The sequence below is a fragment of the Heterodontus francisci genome, chromosome 28, assembly GCF_036365525.1.
Source record: "Heterodontus francisci isolate sHetFra1 chromosome 28, sHetFra1.hap1, whole genome shotgun sequence".
Classification (NCBI taxonomy): domain Eukaryota; kingdom Metazoa; phylum Chordata; class Chondrichthyes; order Heterodontiformes; family Heterodontidae; genus Heterodontus; species Heterodontus francisci.
In genome coordinates this window covers 6,128,629-6,146,893 of record NC_090398.1, presented here as the reverse complement: position 1 = coordinate 6,146,893, position 18,265 = coordinate 6,128,629, and the positions used below count along the sequence as shown (strand labels likewise).

The 18,265-nt window shown below is 49.3% G+C and overlaps 1 protein-coding gene across 1 annotated transcript in view; it reads left to right on the top strand.

Moving 5' to 3' along the window:
- The window catches only part of LOC137345274 (equilibrative nucleobase transporter 1-like), a 250,735-nt gene that overhangs the window by 161,887 nt on the left and 70,583 nt on the right, over positions 1–18,265 (top strand). The window contains exons 6-9 of the mRNA XM_068008750.1: positions 3,753–3,845; positions 8,299–8,438; positions 10,622–10,854; positions 11,828–11,995. Coding sequence (XP_067864851.1) covers positions 3,753–3,845; positions 8,299–8,438; positions 10,622–10,854; positions 11,828–11,995 — 634 coding nt within the window. The remainder of the gene's footprint in view (positions 1–3,752; positions 3,846–8,298; positions 8,439–10,621; positions 10,855–11,827; positions 11,996–18,265) is intronic.

Here is an 18,265-nt window from a genome sequence, read left to right as displayed (position 1 = left end):
TCGGAGGGTCAGTATGGGGGGAGTGCTGCACGGTTCGAGGGTTTGTCCTGAGCGTGTGCTGCAGTGGTGGCGGGTCAGTACAGAGGGAGTGCTGCACTGTCAGAGGGTCAGTAGTGAGGGAGTGCTGCACTGTCAGAGGGTCAGTACTGAGGGAGTGCTGCACTGTCGGAGGGTCTGTACTGAGGGAGTGCTGCACTGTCAGAGGGTCAGTACTGAGGGAGTGCTGCACTGTCAGAGGGTCAGTACTGAGGGAGCGCTGCACATTCGGAGGGTCAGTACTGAGAGAGTGCTGCACTGTTGGCGTGTCAGTACTGAGGGAGTGCTGCACTGTCGGAGGGTCAGTACTGAGGGAGTGCTGCACATTCGGAGGGTCAGTACTGAGGGAGTGCTGCACTGTTGGCGTGTCAGTACTGTGGGAGTGCTGCACTGTCAGAGGGTCAGTAGTGAGGGAGTGCTGCACTGTCAGAGGGTCAGTACTGAGGGAGTGCTGCACTGTCGGAGGGTCTGTACTGAGGGAGTGCTGCACTGTCAGAGGGTCAGTACTGAGGGAGTGCTGCACTGTCGGAGGGTCAGTACTGAGGGAGTGCTGCACTGTCAGAGGGTCAGTACTGAGGGAGTGCTGCACTGTCAGAGGGTCAGTACTGAGGGAGTGCTGCACTGTCAGCAGGTCACTAATGAGGGTGTGGTGCACTGTCGGAGTGTCAGTAGTGAGGGAGTGCTGCATTGTCGGAGGGTCAGTACTGAGGGAATGCTGCATTGTCAGAGGATTACGACTGAGGGAGTGTTGCACTGTCGGAGGGTCAGTAGTGAGGGAGTGCTGCATTGTCGGAGGGTCAGTACTGAGGGAATGCTGCACTGTCGGAGTGTCAGTATTGAGGGAGTGCTGCATTGTCAGAGGATTAGGACTGAGGGAGTGTTGCACTGTCGGAGGGTCAGTAGTGAGGGAGTGCTGCATTGTCGGAGGGTCAGTATGGGGGCAGTGCTGCACGGTTCGAGGGTTAGTCCTGAGCGTGTGCTGCAGTGGTGGCGGGTCAGTAAAGAGGGAGCGCTGCACTGTTGGACGGTCAGTACTGAGGGAGTACTGCACTGTCGCAGTGTCATTACTGAGGGTGTGCTGCACTGTCAGATGGTCAATACTGATGGAGTGCTGTGATGTCGGAGGTCAGTACTGAGGGAGTGCTGCACTGTCACAATGTCATTACTGAGGGAGTGCTGCACTGTCACAATGTCATTACTGAGGGAGTGCTGCACTGTCGGAGGGTCAATACTGATGGAGTGCTGTGATGTCGGAGGTCAGTACTGAGGGAGTGCTGCACTGTCGGAGGGTCAGTACTGAGGGACTCCTGCGCTTTCGGATGGTCAGTACTGAGGGAGTGCTGCACTGTCGCAGGATCAGTACTGGGGGAGTGCTGCACCGTCGGAGGGTTCGTACTGAACAATTGATGCACTGTCGCTGGGTCAGTATTGAGGGAGTGCTGCACTTTCGCAGGGTCAGTACTGAGGGAGTGCTGCACTGTCGCAGGGTTCGTACTGAACAAATGATGCACTGTCGCTGGGTCAGTATTGAGGGAGTGCTGCACAAGATGGAGCCTGGGCTTTTCTTACCCCGTACTTGTGCGTCTCAATACCATACCGGTTGTGATATCTGGGTGACTCAGCACAGGCCTGGATCTGAGCCTGGGTCTTTCCTGCTGCGTGTGTGTGTGACTCAGTACCGCACCGTGTGTGTGATCAGGTGAACGCAGCACTGACCCGAAACGTTAACTCTGCTTCTCTCTCCACAGATGGTGGCAGTCCTGCTGAGTATTTCCAGCATTTCTTGTTTGAACTCTGCACTGTGCCAACATCGAAGCCTTGGCCTTTACTGATCAGTGTGGGGGTCTCAGTACCATATCGGGTGCGATATCAGGCCTATCGCACCAGGCCTGAATCGAAGCCTGGGGCTTTCCTGCTGTGTGTGTGGGACTCAGTCCCTCACCGGTTATGAGATCAGTCTAACTTAGCACTCGGCGGGATTGGAACCTCGGCCTTTCCTGTTTGCTGCAGCCCAGCGACTGACAGTGGCTTCACCTGTTTGTAGGCACCCACAGTGCAGCACTGTTCTTGTTCCATCCAAAATTGCCTCAAATTGGATCCTAAAGTGTTTTAGAAACAAGGGTAATGGTTGATCTATGTTTTTGTACCTGCAAGGCTGTTAGCACTGGGGGTTTTGTAGAGCTCAGTACTCAGTCCATAGATTTTTGCAGTTTGTATTCATAATTTGGACTCAAATGTAGGAGGAATTTTTGCAGATGACTTAGTTGTATTGTCACTGGTCTAGTAACCTCGAGATCCAGGGTATTACTGTGTGGACATGGGTTCAAATCCCACCACAGCAGATGGTGGAATTTGAATTTAATTAATAAATCTGGAATTAAAGCTAGTCTAATGATGGCCATGAAACCATTGTCGATTGTTGTCCAAACCCATCTGGTTCACTAATGTCCTTCAGGGAAGGAAATCTGCTGTCCTTACCTCGTCTGGCCGACATGTGGCTCCAGACCCACAGCAATGTGGTTGACTCTCAAATGGAGAATCTAACTGCTGCAAAGACAATAAAGAATGAAACCAGACGGACCACCCGGCATTGACCTAGGTTCCCCTCCAAGTCACACACCATCCTGACTTGGAACTATATCACCGTTCCTTCACTGTCGCTGGGTCAAAATCATGGAACTCCCTTCCTAACAGCACTGTGGGTGTACCTACCCCACATGGACTGCAGCGGTTCAAGAAGGCAGCTCACCACCACCTTCTCAAGGGCAATTAGGGATGGACAATAAATGCTGGCGTGGCCGGTGACGCCTACATCCCAGGATCGAATAAAAAAAAAAAAATGAGGGGGAAGAGATTTCAAGTAATTAGTAGGATTAGAGAGGAGATGACTATGTATTTTTTTCACCCAAAGTGTAGTAGGGAGCTGGTACTCGCTTCCTGAAGGGTTGGTCAAGGCACAAACCCTCACCATATTTTAAGAAAAGTCCATGGATGCCTTCTGAAATGGATGAGGGACTTCAGTTCCGTGGATAGATTGGAGAAGCTGGGGTTGTTCTACATAGAGAAGAGAAAGTTGAGATGTGATTTGATCGAGGTGTTCAAAATTATGAGGGGTCTGGGACAGAGTAAATAGAGAGAAACTGTTCCCATTGGTGGAAGGAACCAGAACCAGGGGACACTGATTTAAGGTGATTGGCAAGAGAAGCAGAGTCGACATGAAGAAATGCACTGCCTGAGAGTGAGGTGGAGGCTGATTTAATCATCCTTTCAAAAGGGAATCTGAGAATTATCTGAAGAGAAAAATATTTGCATGGCTATGGGGAAAAGGTAGGGGAGTGGGGCTGGGCGAGTTGCTCTTGTAGAGAGTCAGCACAGATAAGATGGGCAGAACAGCCTCCTTCTGTGCTGTGACCATGCTATGATTCTAACCATTGTATCAGAGCGAGGCTACGGACCAGTTGTCGGAAGTTGTAATTAGACTGGGTCGTTAAAGTAAAGGCAAAATCCAGCGGGTGCTGGAAATCGGAAGTGAGAACAGGAAGTGTTCGAAATACTCAACAGGTCTGGCAGCAGCTATGGAGAGAGAAACAGAGTTTAATACTTCAGAATCTAACTGGGTAGCTCTTTGTTGACCAGCACAGACACGATAGGTTGAATGGACTCCTTCTGTGTCACAAATGTTCGATGATTCTATAATTCTATGTTCTGATCCGTAGGTTGGAAACTTATTTCGAAAGAGACGGTCGACAATTATCACCCTGTACCATGGAGCCTTTGACTCCTCAGCAGTCGTCTTTCTGCTTGTTAAGGTGAGAAAAGTGGATTCAAGTGTAATTTTCAAAAGGAAAGTGTAGTGTGGGTGGCATTAATTGGATAACTTTTTCAAAGAGCCAGTACAGACACAGTGGAGGCAGTGGTGTAGAGGATTCGTCACTGAACTAGTAACCCAGAGACACAGGGCATTTTTCTGGGAACATGGGTTCGAATCCCACCACGGCAGATGGTGGAATTTGAATTCAATTCATAAAAATAATGTGGAATTTAAACAAAAGTCATTCTAATAAAGGCTATGAAACCATTGGCGAGAGTCGCAAAAAGACATCTGGTTCCCTCATATCCTTCAGGGAAGGAAATCTGCCATCCTTACCTGGTCTGGCCTACATGTGCCTCCAGACCCACAGAAATCTAGTTGACTCTGAACTGGCCCAGCAAGCCACTCAGTTGTACCTAACCATCAAAATATTGATAAGGAATGAAACCGGACGGACCACCGGGCATCGACCCATGCCCCGGAAACAGCAAACCCAACACTGTCGACCCTGCAAAGTCCTCCTTACTAACATCTGGGGGCTTGTGCTAATGTTGGGAGAGCTGTCCCACAGACTAGTCAAGCAACAGCCTGACATAGTCATACTCACGGAATCATACCTTACAGACAATGTCCCAGAAACTACCATCACCATCCCTGGGTATGACCTGTCCCACCGGCAGGACAGACCTAAAAGAGGTAGTGCAGTGCAATGGTCTACAGTAGGGAGGGAGTTGCCCTGGGAGTCCTCAACGTCGACTCTGGACCCCATGAAGTCTCATGGCATCAGGTCAAACATGGGCAAAGAAACTTCCTACTGATTACCACCTACCGCCCTCCCTCAGCTGATGACTCAGTACTCCTCCATGTTGAACAGCACTTGGAGGAAGCACTGAGGGTGACAAGGGCACAGAATGTACTCTGGGTGGGGGACTTCAATGTCCATCACCAAGAGTGGCTCGGTAGCAACACTACTGACCGAGCTGGCCGAGTCCTAAAGGAAATAGCTGCTAGACTGGGTCTGCGGCAGGTGGTGGGGGAACCAACAAGAGGGAAAAACATACTTGACCTCGTCCTCACCAATCTGCCTGCCGCAGATACATCTGTCCATGATAGTATTGGTAGGAGTGACCACCGCACAGTCCTTGTGGAGATGAGGTTCGGTCCTCACATTGAGATACCCTCTATCGTGTTGTGTGGCACTACCACCGTGCTAAATGGGATAGATTTTGAACAGATCTAGCAATGCAAAACTGGGCATCCATGAGGCACTGTGGACCATCAGCAGCAGCAGAATTGTACTGAACCACGATCTGTAACCTCATGGCCCGGCATATTCCCCACTCTACCATTACCATCAAACAAGGAGAGTTTCAATGAAGAGTGCAGGAGGACATGCCAGGAGCAGCACCAGGCATACCTCAAAATGAAGTGTCAACCTGGTGAAGCTACAACACAGGACTACTTGCACGCCAAACTGCATAAGCAACATGCAATAGACAGAGCTAAGCGATCCCATACCCAATGGATCAGATCTAAGCTCTGCAGTCCTGCCACATCCAGCCGTGAACGGTGGTGGACAATTAAACAACTAACTGGAGGAGGTGGCTCCACAAATATCCCCATCCTCAATGATGGGGGAGCCCAGCACATCAATGCGAAAGATAAGACTGAAGCATTTGCAACAATCTTCAGCCAGAAGTGCCGAGTTGATGATCCATCTCGGCCTCCTCCTGAGGTCCCCAGCATCACAGACTTCAGCCAATTCGATTCACTCCCCATGATACCAAGAAACGACTGAAGGCACTGGATACTGCAAAGGCAATGGGCCCTGACAATATTCCGACAATAGTACTGAAGACCTGTGCTCCAGAACTTGCCATTCCCCGAGCCAAACTGTTCCAGTACAGCTACAACACTGGCATCTACCCTGCAATGTGGAAAATTGCCCAGGTATGTCCTGTACACAAAAAGCAGAGCAAGTCCAACCCGTCCAATTACCACACCATTAGTCTGGATTTCACATGGACTGCAGTGGTTCTAGAAGGCAGCTCACCACCACCTTCTCAAGGGCAATTAGGGATGGACAATAAATGCTGGCCTGGCCAGTGATGCCTATATCCCATGAATGAATTTAAAAAAAAGAGCAGTGCAAATTTTCTCCTGCTCTGCTTTTTTTTTAGAGATACAGCACTGAAACAGACCCTTCAGCCCACCGGGTCTGTGCCGACCATCAACCACCCATTTGTACTAATCCTACACTAATCCCATATTCCTACCACATCCTCACCTGTCCCTACATTCCCCTACCACCGACCTATACTAGGGGTAATTTATAATGGCCAATTTACCTATCAACCTGCAAGTCTTTTGGCTTGTGGGAGGAAACCGGAGCACCCGGAGGAAACCCACGCGGACACAGAGAGAACTTGCAAACTCCACACAGGCAGTACCCGGAATTGAACCCGGGTCGCTGGAGCTGTGAGGCTGCAGTGCTAACCACTGCGCCACTGTGCCACCCCTCTGCTATATCATGCTCAGATTTTAAAGCCGGATTGAGGGCCGATGATTCGAATCATCTTATAGAGCAGCTCAGTTTAGCTTAGTGCATCCCAGAAGGTGAAAGGTCAGTGTCTGAACTACTGACCCCACCCAGGGACACCACATCAGAGGAGGGAGCACTTTAGCACCTCTTTCCTGAGGGGGAGAATGTGAGAGGCAAAAGAGCGAGAGCCTTGGTTTTGGAGACAGAGGACGCTAAGGGGCGCCGGGTGGAAAGAGGGAGAACGTGAGAGAGGGAAGAGAGAGAGAGTGGAGCTGAAGAAGGAAGAGATAGGGAGAGAGCGAGGCAAGAGAAAAGGAGAGACATGGTGAGAGAGAGAAGTAGAGAGGGAGGTAGGGAGAATGGGAGCAGAGGGAAAGAGGCAGGGTGAGAGGAGAGGGTGAGAGAGGGAACACAGAGGGAGAGAGCGCGCAGAAAGGGAGCACAGAGGGAGCATAGATAGAGAGAAGGAGACAGGGAGAGAGGAAGAGGAGAGAGGGGCAGAGAGAGGGACCAGAAAGAGAGGGAGAGAGAAAGATATAGATTTTTTTAGATTTAGAGATACAGCACTGAAACTGGGCCTTCGGCTCACCGAGTCTGTGCCGACCATCAACCACCCATTTATACTAATCCTACACTAATCCCATATTCCTACCACATCCCCACCTGTCCCTATATTTCCCTACCACCTACCTATACTAGGGGCAATTTATAATGGCCAATTCACCGATCAACCTGCAAGTCTTTTGGCTGTGGGAGGAAACTGGAGCACCCAGAGGAAACCCACGCAGACACAGGGAGAACTTACAAACTCCACACAGGCAGTACCCAGAATCGAACCCGAGTCACTGGAGCTGTGAGGCTGCGGTGCGAACCACTGCGCCACTGTGTCGCAGGGAGAGGCGGAGGGAGAGATGGAGCAAATGGAGAGAGATGGATGGATCAGAGAGACAGGGAGCAGATAAGGGGAGAGGGAAAATGGAGAGAGACAGGGAGAGAAAAAACAGAGAGAGGTAGCAGAGAGAGAGACAGGGAGAGGGAGGAGAGATGGATCAGAGAGTCAGTGAGCAGAGAGGGAGAGAGTAAGAAAGAGAGAGATAGGGAGAGAGAGGGTGCACAGTGGCATAGAGAAAGAAAGGGAGAAAGCGAGAGGGATGTGAGAGAGAGGGAGCACACAGGGAAAGTGGGGGCAGGGGGAGAGCAGGAGCAGAGACAGAGAGACAGGGAGAGAGAGGGGAGAGAGGAGGATCACAGAGGGAGACTGGTAGAGATGGAGGACAGAGAGGGAACACAGAGAGAGGGGGGAAAGGGAGAGATGGAGAGAGAGAGGAGCAAGGGAGCAGAGAGAGAGTGGTTGCCACTGTGGGAGTAAGGGGGTGGAAGCGAGAGAAGGTGTGCAATGGATAGAGAGCGAGCAAAGAGAGAAGGAGACAGAGAGACAGGGTGTGAAAGAGAGGATGTCACTGTGGGAGAAGAGAGGGGAAAGTGTGAGAGTGGGTGCGGCAGAGAGAGATGGAGAGGAGAGAGACGGGAGGGAGAGGGAGAAAGGTAGAGAGGGGAGAGTGAGTGTGGGTGTACCAAGAGAGAGGGAGCAGAGAGAGGGGGCACGAGGGAGTGAGATAAAGTTTTGGGGAGACCGAGAGGTCAGACAAATGAGCATAGAGAGAGGGAGGTGTCCTGAGGGGGGGGAGGGGGAGAAGGAGAGTGTGAGTGCAGGGAGAGGGATGGAAAAGAGAGCGTGTTGGGAGAGAGACAGAGAGTGGAGGGTGGGTTTTACAGAGAGGGCCGAGAGAGGGAGGCGGGTGCGTTGTGGAGAGAGCAAAGAGGAAAGTGCGCAGGTCTGTGGTCAGGTGTGATCAGCTGTTAACATTTACCTCTTGTTTTATTCATCCCCCAACCCAACTCCCTGTAGCTTTTGTACGAGGCTGGCTTGTCTCTGATGTCCATGTTCCTCTTCATCAGCTGCCTCAGCTCCATCCACATCCTTCGCACGATCTTCCTCCTTCCCCGGAGACACATCCCCTACCCTCTACCGGAGGGGTACACCTATGGGTAAGTAGGAGAGGAGGCAGTTACAGGCTGGAACTGAATCGAGGGAACAGGGTGGGTTATATGCCAATGGGCTGCTCGATGGTCGTTTTGGTGCATCCGTGTCAGATATTGTACCTCTGCTCCACTGCAGTGTAAGGGTTTCTCACAGGCATGAGTAGCCATGTCTTTAATGGGCAGCCCTTGTCCCCAAGTATCTATCCCAGAAGGAGAGTGGGAGACTGGTGAAGCCATGGTATTGGGGTCTGAAGGAGTATGTAGGCATCGTGGTTGCAGCTGAAGGATCTGCAGTCGATGGTCGCAGACTACTTGTATGTTGATGAAATGGAAGCCGCCCTTCTTGTTGAAGACCACTGTCACCATGCAGCTGCAGGAAGCCGGCAGTAGCACCAAAGCTGATGGCCCTCTCGGCCGGACTATCTGGATCTGTTTGGTATCACACATAGTTCTCTTGAATAGGGAATTGGTCACCTTCTTGGTGCAGTGATCAGCCGCAGCCTGGGTGACACTACACATGTCCCCAGTGGATCCCTGAGAAGATCCTGATTTGTAGAAGTTGAGTGTTTCAGTGATCCTCAGGGCCGGGGGCATTGGGTGTCCAACAGAACCCATGGGTCTCAGCTCGCCCTGCCTGCAGCATGGCACATAAGGTGATGGCCTCCCTTGAGAGCCGTGGTCTGTACTGATACTGCCGCTCAGACATTTGCAGATAGTTGAGCCATTTCTGTTAGGCTTTCTCCCATGGACAGGTTCTACATTGAGTGGAGGACTGTTGTAATTTCCCTATGTGTGCTTCACCAGGTGTGAGCAGTCAGTGGCTGTCCTCTCGCTACTCCTGTCGCTGGTGCTGCTGTGAAATGATCTGTGCCTGGTCCTCCCTCCCTCTGCGCTACTCCTCCCCCGCCCCACGGGGACCATGAAGACTCCGTGGATCAGTCCTATGCTGATGTGTCTCTCCCCCTCTCATGCGTTGGCCCCCATGGAACCTTCCGCTTGCTTCTCCCTTTTGAACTCGTGTCACTGTCCCTTTGTGCCTGCCACCACACCCACCACAGATCCCACCCTTGTAGAACCTCTACCCGATGCCGCTCCTACCCTTGCACAACCACTAACCAATGCGGCTTCCACCTATTCAGCTCTTCTTGCCACTCAAGGGCAATTGCCTCCGCGCCTCACTCTTCCCCTTCGAGCCAATGGAGACCAGCAGTGGCCATTACTGGGATTGCAGCTGCCCGATGGGTGCGCATCAATAGCCCTGTTCCCTCAAATCCAGGTAAGTGGGGCCAGGTAGGCCCTGGAGATTGGGGCCATGGTGTTTGTGGGCAGGTGGTGCTGTTGCCCCGGTGGGCAACCATTGCCACCAGGGTGCCCTTCCATGGGTCATGGAATGCCAAAAAAGGAAGCCCCCACTGGAGCCCGCTAGGAGTCTGCAATGATGGTCTCCCCATGTGGTACTGGGGTACAGGTCGGGCGGCACAGTGGCGCAGTGGTTAGCACCGCAGCCTCACAGCTCCAGCGGCCTGGGTTCAGTTCTGGGTACTGCCTGCGCGGAGTTTGCAAGTTCTCCCTGTGACTGCGTGGGTTTTCGCCGGGTGCTCCGGTTTCCTCCCACAGCCAAAGACTTGCAGGGTGAATAGGTAAATTGGCCATTGTAAATTGCCCCTAGTGTAGGTAGGTAGTAGGAGAATTGAGGGAAGGTGGGGATGTGGTAGTGAATATGGGATTAATGTAGGATTAGTATAAATGGGTGGTTGTTGTTCAGCACAGACCCGGTGGGCCAAAGGGCCTGTTTCAGTGCTGTATCTCTAAATAAAATAAATAAGACCTACTTCACTACTGGCAAAAGGCCCATGGTGGCAGGAAGAGGCCCTTAACTGGTCATTTAAGTGGCTCATTTGGCTTCCAAACCTGGTGGCATTTCTGCTACTTTCCCACCATGGGGCAAATTGCATGATGGCAGGAAGACATTGGGTATGCCACGGCCACCCCCTGACGTCATTCTGTGCCATTTCGCCAGCCTTCCCACCTCCCAAACCCATCCTCTAGACGCTGGTAAAAGTCTGGTCTTTGTGCTTGAAATGTCTCATCGGATCTCCCGTATACCCCCTGTTCTAATGAAACAATTTGTATTAAAAGTTACAATTGGGTGCGGCCCTTAGTGAATAAATATTGCCTTGTTCTGACAGGTTCAGTTGTGAGAAGATTGGATTGCAATCGTTCTCCTTTGAGGAGGCAACTGTGAGCCAGAGGCAGCCACATCATGGAGGAGAAGCGAGGGAGGTTGCGAAAAATGAGAGACAGGAAAAGATGAAAGGAGACAGGGGAGAGAGTCTGGAAGTTGCAGAAGGAAACAGGGGCAAGAAACAAGAAGAAACGGAAGTGATTGATAGTGTGAATCCCCAGCCCAATGGGCCAGAAGGTGAGAGTATTTTCCACCACCACTTCCTCTTCCCTCCCTCCATCTCTCCCCCACTTCTGTCCTCATTTCTCCTCCCCTCGTCTGTCTCCTCTTCTCCTCCCTTGTCCGTATCTCCTCCCTCTCTGCTCTCCTCTATCACCTCCCTGCTTTCCCATACCCCTTTCTCCTCTTCCACTCCTTTTTAACCAGCTCTCCTTCCCCTTTTTGTAAATCCGCTCTTTATGCTTTTCCACTTTCCCATTTTCCCTCTGCCCTTCCCTCTCCCCTGCCTTCATTTCTCCCTTTATTCTCTAACCTTCCTGCTTCTACCCGTCCCCCCTCCCCTTCTCCCCATCTCCCTTATCCTTTCTGCTTTCCATTGCTCAGCCTTCTCCTTTCCAATTGCCCCTTCCCCTTCTCTCTAGTCCCAACAATTCCTATTCTCCCCCCTCCTCCTCCTCTTTTCCATTCAGGATCCTGGGCTTTCTTAACACAGACAGGGAGTTCAAATCAAGGATGCGATTGTTCAGCTTTTATGTGAAAAATAAATCGTTTCCAGTGGCTGGAGGGTCGGTAACCAGAGGGACACAATTTGAAGATAATCGGCAGAGGGACCAGAGGGGGAAATGAGAAGAGAAATGTTTTTTAACAAAGTGAGTTGTTGTGATCTGGAACGCTGTGTCTGAAAGGGCAGTGGAAGCAGATTCAATAGTAACTTTCTAAAGGGGGAATTGGAGAGATTCTTGAAGGGAAAAGCATTTGCAGGGCTAGTGAGAAAGAAGGGGAAAAGTGGGATTAATCAGATAGATACTTTCGAAGAGCGAGCACTGGCAGGACGGGTCAAATGGCCTCCTCCTGTGCTGTAAAGGGAGGCTATAGACTGTCGACTGCTCTGGTTAAAATAGTTCAGTGAAGTATCCATGTACCACAATACTTTTTCATGGACAATTCCTGCTCCGTTTAACTCCATGTTTCTCGTCCCCACCCGCGACAGACTCAGAAGGGACCGAGGAGGTGATTCCCTCTTTCAGGAGCTGCATCTTCTCCAAGATCTTCTTCACCCATCTGCTCTGGCTCTCCATCATTCTGCTCCGTCACAATCTCTTCATTGGCACGCTGAACCCCAGGCTCACCCTGCTCGCCAGCGGTGACACTGAACAAGGTAAGGGGGGCAGAAGGGAGACACTGATTATGGACGGGCTGAGGGCAGAAGAAGGGAGACAAGCAACGGGAAAGGGAGAGAGGAAAAGAAAGGGGGATTGTGTGAGGGGAGAAGAGAGAGAGAGAGAGAGAGGAGAATGAGATATGGGGAGAGAGAGCAGAAGAGAGGGAGGGACAGACAGAGGGAGAGGACAGATAGAGAGGATCAGAGGGAGAGGTGAGAGATTGGGGTAGACAGTTAGGAAGGTGAAGAAGGGAGGAAAGCATTGAAACATTGGAAGAGTGTAGACATCTTGATAGACATGGTGATTTGACCCCAAATGTTGGCATGCAAATGAGGTAGGTGCTTCCAGAGTAGGAAGAGAGAACAGCAGAGCTGAACACCTGACACAGTTCACTAAGGAAAACGACTTGGTTATTTTTACAGCCGGATGGTAAGGGGTGGTTAGGTGTATGGGTGCTTCCCACTGTTCAACCCCCAAGTGACCTCAGCAAGTGTTTTTGTTACTAGGTTTTTAACCCCTTATGTTTTATTTGTCAAATAAATAGACAACGACAGGTTTAAAACTGAGGATTAATGATTTATTGAACAATATACATCCCTGAAATTGTTACAACTGCACCTAAACAAACATTCACACACACACACACACACACACACACACACACACACACACACACACACACACACACACACACACACACACACACACACACACACACACACACACACACACACACACACACACACGTACTGGAGTAGCCATATAAATACCGTGGCTACAACAGCAGGTTAGAGGCTAGGAATCCTGTGGTGAGTAACTCACCTCCTGACTCTCCAAAGCCTGTTCACCATCTACAAGACACAAGTCAGGAGTGTGATGGAATACTCTCCACTTGCCTGGATGGGTGCAGCTGCAACAACACTCAAGAAGCTCGACACCATCCAGGACAAAGCAGCCCGCTTGATTGGCACCCCATCTACAAACATTCACTCCCTCCACCACCGACGCACAGTGGCAGCAGTGTGTACCATCTACAAGATGCACTGCAGCAATGCACCAAGGCTCCTTAGCCAGCACCTTCCAAACCCGTGACCTCTACCCACTAGAAGGACAAGAGCAGCAAATACATGGGAACATCACCACCTGCAAGTTCCCCTCCAAGTCACACACCATCCTGACTTGGAACTATATCACCGTTCCTTCACTGTCACTGGGTCAAAATCCTGGAAGTCCCTTCCTAACAGCACTGTGGGTGTACCTACCCCACATGGACTGCAGCGGTTCAAGAAGGCAGCTCACCACCACATTCTCAAGGGCAATGAGGGATGGGCAATAAATGCTGGCCTGGCCAGCGACGCCCACATCCCATGAATGAATTAAAAAAAAAGGTGTTTGGGGTTAACGGTAAACCTGTTGAATCTTCTCGAAGGTCAATTTCTCTTTTAAAGTTGCAGGCCTGTGTTAGTTGTAGATTTCTCCGGTAGTTGTTACTTCAGTCTGGAGACAGGGATCACTTCCAGTTCCCTGCTTAACAAGTTGAATTGCAGAAATCGGAGCAAGGCCCCTTATTTGGTTTTTGCTGAATCGCTCTCAGCTGGACAGGCTTTGCAGATGCTTGCTCTGATTTCCCTCTCTCTCCAGAGAGCTACATTTTAAGGTCAAACGTCTCTCACATGATGTGTCTGTTTGGAGATGCAGAGACCCCTCCCTGTGATGACCAGCAATGGCCCAGTATGTGGCTACTTTCCATCCTCTTTGCTTTAGAAGAACCCGTTCAATTCAAAAATGTCTCTTGATGGGTTCAGGATGGGTGTAATTGACACCTCTTAGCTTGGAACGTATCCTTTCGTCTTGAACTAACAGTGGGACAGTCTGAATATACAGGGCCAGGTTGGCAGCCATTCTCCAGCAAATCTGTCCACTTTATATCTGAAAAAATCAATTTTTATAACACTTCAGTTTGGGTTCTGTATTTTCAATTGCACTTCACGTGTGCATGGCAGTCATCCTGAATACACTCTTCAGACAACACCCAAGAAGCCTGTACACCTGGAAGAGTCCATGAGATGTTCACAGAAATCAAATAGATTATCTGATGATCAGTGAAAGACACAAGAACAGCTTCAATAATGACTTCACTTCCCCAGGTACAGACGTCAGTTCAGATAAATGTCTGCTTCTAATGAAGATAAAGATCAGACAGAAAATCCCGAACAGTGGCCCCATGAAGGATCAAACCGACTTAGACAGACTGAGGGAGGAAGCCGTGATGAAGAAGTACTAACAAGTGTGAAGCTTTACTTAAGGAAGGGACAGTGCAAGATCTTAGTGAGGAGGAAACAACAGAAAGGCATTGGGGAGGTTTAAACAGAGCATTAAGCACACAGTAACTGAGATGGTCGCTAAGAAAGAGAGGAGAAAACATCGAGACTAGTGATGATGGAGAAAAGGAGGCAGAAAATGAACAATGTCGACTATGACACAAATAGAATTACAGATGCGAGAAAACCAATGAAAAGTGGTAATGAAGACAGTGGCAAGGAAATAGAAGAACTGGAGAACAGGCATAATATGAGAGCATTGCATGAGAATGTTAAAGCACTGACACACTAGAAGAAAACAGCCACAAATCATGGCTGTATAAGGAGCAAGGAAGGTGAAATTCTCTTCCTAAAAAAGAGAGGGTAGAAAAACGATGGATAGTGTACATAAGTCAGATGTATGAGGATGCAGACAGAAGTGAATTGGTCCCACCAGAGGACCAGAGATATAGAGGCAGAAGTCAGTGCAGTGATCAAAAAGATGAAGGCAAAGAAAGCACCTGGAATCGACAACATACCAACAGAATGCCTGAAAGCCCTGAATAATGTTAACATTGGGATACTGGCAGGGTTCATACTTCTGGATGTTCTGCATAAAGTGTTTGTTAAGCCCCCAAATAAACCAAAAACCCCAGAGTGCACAGAGCACAGGACGATAAACCTCATGGGCCATGTGATGAAAATGATTTGAATAATTTTGGGAAGAAGTGAGCTGACAATAGAAGCAGAGAGAGATAAAAGTCAGTTAGAATTCAGACCAATGAAATTGATGAGAGCGCATCATTAACTTGAGAGTAGTCATCAAATGTTACCTGGAAGAGCAAAAAAAAAACAAACAACCTGTGTTTTATAGAGTGAGAAGGCATTTGATAGAGTCTACCATCAGAAAATAATGGAGTGTTTAAGCAAACTAGAAATTAACAGAAATGATAAAAGGAAAATTCAGAATCTATATTGGAAGCAATCAGTGGTGATGGAGCATAATAGCAGCTGGCAAGACAGTTCCCCAATCAAAGGGGGAGTGTGTTAGGACTGTGTTATGTCCCCATAACTGTCCATCCTGCACACTGAAGCTATTTACAGGGACATAGAAGATCGACCAGGTTTCAATATTGGTGGGTTAAGCATTAACAACTTGAGAAATGCGGATAAGACTGCAATGATTGTCGAGTCAGAAGAGGCACGACAGGAAATTGTGAACAAAGTGAATACGAGGAGTTTGGAATATGGATTCAGAATAAATGGAAAGGAAACCAAGACAATAGTGAGAAGCAGAGACCTAAACCCAAAGTGAAGATGGAAGTAAACGGACAAGTCCTTGAACATGTGAAAGGGTTTACATACCTTGGGCAGCTTATCCGAGATGATGGGAGATCTGATTGTGAGATCCAAAGGAGAATTGAGATAGCCAAGACTGGATTTGTCAGAACGAAGGACTTGTTAACATCAAAGAAACTGACCCCGAATCTTAGGGAAAGAATGCTGAGGTGTTACAGTTTGTCATCTATGTTGTATGTCTTGGAGAAACGGACAACAAATAAAGAGACTGTTGATAAGCTGAATGCATTCGAGACGTGGACATATCGGAGGATGGGAGACATGTCCTACACAGACAGAAAGACTAATGGGGAAGAGCTGGAAATGGCAGAAAATGGGAGAAAAGAGGAAATTAGTTCATAACATCAGATAGAGAAAGATGCAATATTTCAGTCACGTCATTAGAGCAGAAGGTAGACAGAGAATATTATTGGAAGGAAAAATTAATGGAAAACGTAGGAGAGGGTAGCAGAGAAAAAATGGATGATGGATAGAATGTACTGATTACAGTTGACCTGTGCAGAATGGGTAAGAACAGCACAGGACAGACTGAGGAGGAGATCCACGACAGTCAACCTTCTGGGAAGGCAATGACACCAATGAACGAGGGTGGGAGGGAGCGTGGGGCAGACATTATGAGTGAGGGTGAGATGGGAGAGGGAGTCACAGAGTGTGGGAAGAAATCAAGGGAAGAGCATGGTGGAGTGAGAGTGGGGAAGAGAGTGGGAGGAAAGAGACTGGGGAGACCAGATGGCGAGAGATTGTGGGAGAGCAGGGAGAGAGAGCTGGGAGAGGGTGAGAGCGAGCAGAAGCGGGAAAGAGAAGAGAGAAGGGAGAGAGGAAAAGGGCGACTGGTGGCGGAGAGAGGGCAGGAGAGAAAGGGAGAGCAAAATTGAGGGTGAGAGTGGAGGAGGGTGGAGATTGGGACAGAGATACATGAGGGGGTGATGACGGGGGGTCTTTGTGTCTGTCTGCCTGTGCGTGTCTCTGTCTAATGACCTGTCCGTTTTCCTTTGTGTCTGCCTGTCGATATGGCTCTTTGTCTGCCTGTGTTTGTATGTGTCTGTCTGTCCATACCTCTGACATTCTAGTTTTTTTTTTGCTTCCTATCTGTGTGTTTACCTCTATTTAAATCTGCTCCGAGACCATATCACAACCCACACTGAGACCTGTAACCCAATTCGCACTGAGACCCGAATCACAATCCAAATTGAGACCCGAATCACAATCCAAACTGAGACCTGTATCACAACCCACACTGAGACCTGAATCACAATCCACACTGAGACCTGTATCACAATTAACACTGAGACTATATACCAATCCACACTGCGACCCGTATCCCAATCCACACTGAGACTGTATCCCAATCCACACTGAGACCTGTACCCCAATCCACACTGAGACTGTATCACAATCCACACTGAGACCTGAATCCCAATCCACACTGAGACCTGAATCCCAATCCACACTGAGACTGTATCCCAATCCACACTGAGACCTGAATCCCAATCCACACTGAGACTATATACCAATCCACACTGAGACTGTATCCCAATCCACACTGAGACCTGAATCCCAATCCACACTGAGACTATATACCAATCCACACTGAGACTGTATCCCAATCCACACTGAGACTGTATCCCAATCCACACTGAGACTATATACCAATCCACACTGAGACTGTATCCCAATCCACACTGAGACCTGAATCCCAATCCACACTGAGACTGTATCCCAATCCACACTGAGACCTGAATCCCAATCCACACTGAGACTGTATCCCAATCAACACTGAGACTGTATCCCAATCCACACTGAGACCTGAATCCCAATCCACACTGCGACTGTATCCCAATCCACACTGAGACCTGAATCCCAATCCACACTGAGACTGTATCCCAATCCACACTGAGATCTGAATCCCAATCCACACTGAGACCTGAATCCCAATCCACACTGAGACTGTATCCCAATCCACACTGAGACTGTATCCCAATCCACACTGAGACTATATACCAATCCACACTGCGACCCGTATCCCAATCCACACTGAGACCTGAATCCCAATCCACACTGAGACTGTATCCCAATCCACACTGATACCTGTATCACAATCCACATGAGACTGTATGTCAATCCACACTGAGACTGTATCCCAATCCACACTGAGACTGTATCACAATCCACACTGAGACCTGTATCACAATCCACACTGAGACTGTATCCCAATCCACACTGAGACTGTATCCCAATCCACACTGAGACCTGAATCCCAATCCACACTGAGACTGTATCCCAATCCACACTGAGACCTGAATCCCAATCCACACTGAGACTGGATCCCAATCCACACTGAGACCTGTATCCCAATCCACACTGAGACTGTATCCCAATCCACACTGAGACCTGAATCCCAATCCAAACTGAGACTGTATCCCAATCCACACTGAGACCTGAATCCCAATCCACACTGAGACCTGAATCCCAATCCACACTGAGAATGTATCCCAATCCACACTGAGACCTGTATCACAATCCACACTGATACCTGTATCACAATCCACACTGAGACTGTATCCCAATCCACACTGAGACTATATACCAATCCACACTGAGACTGTA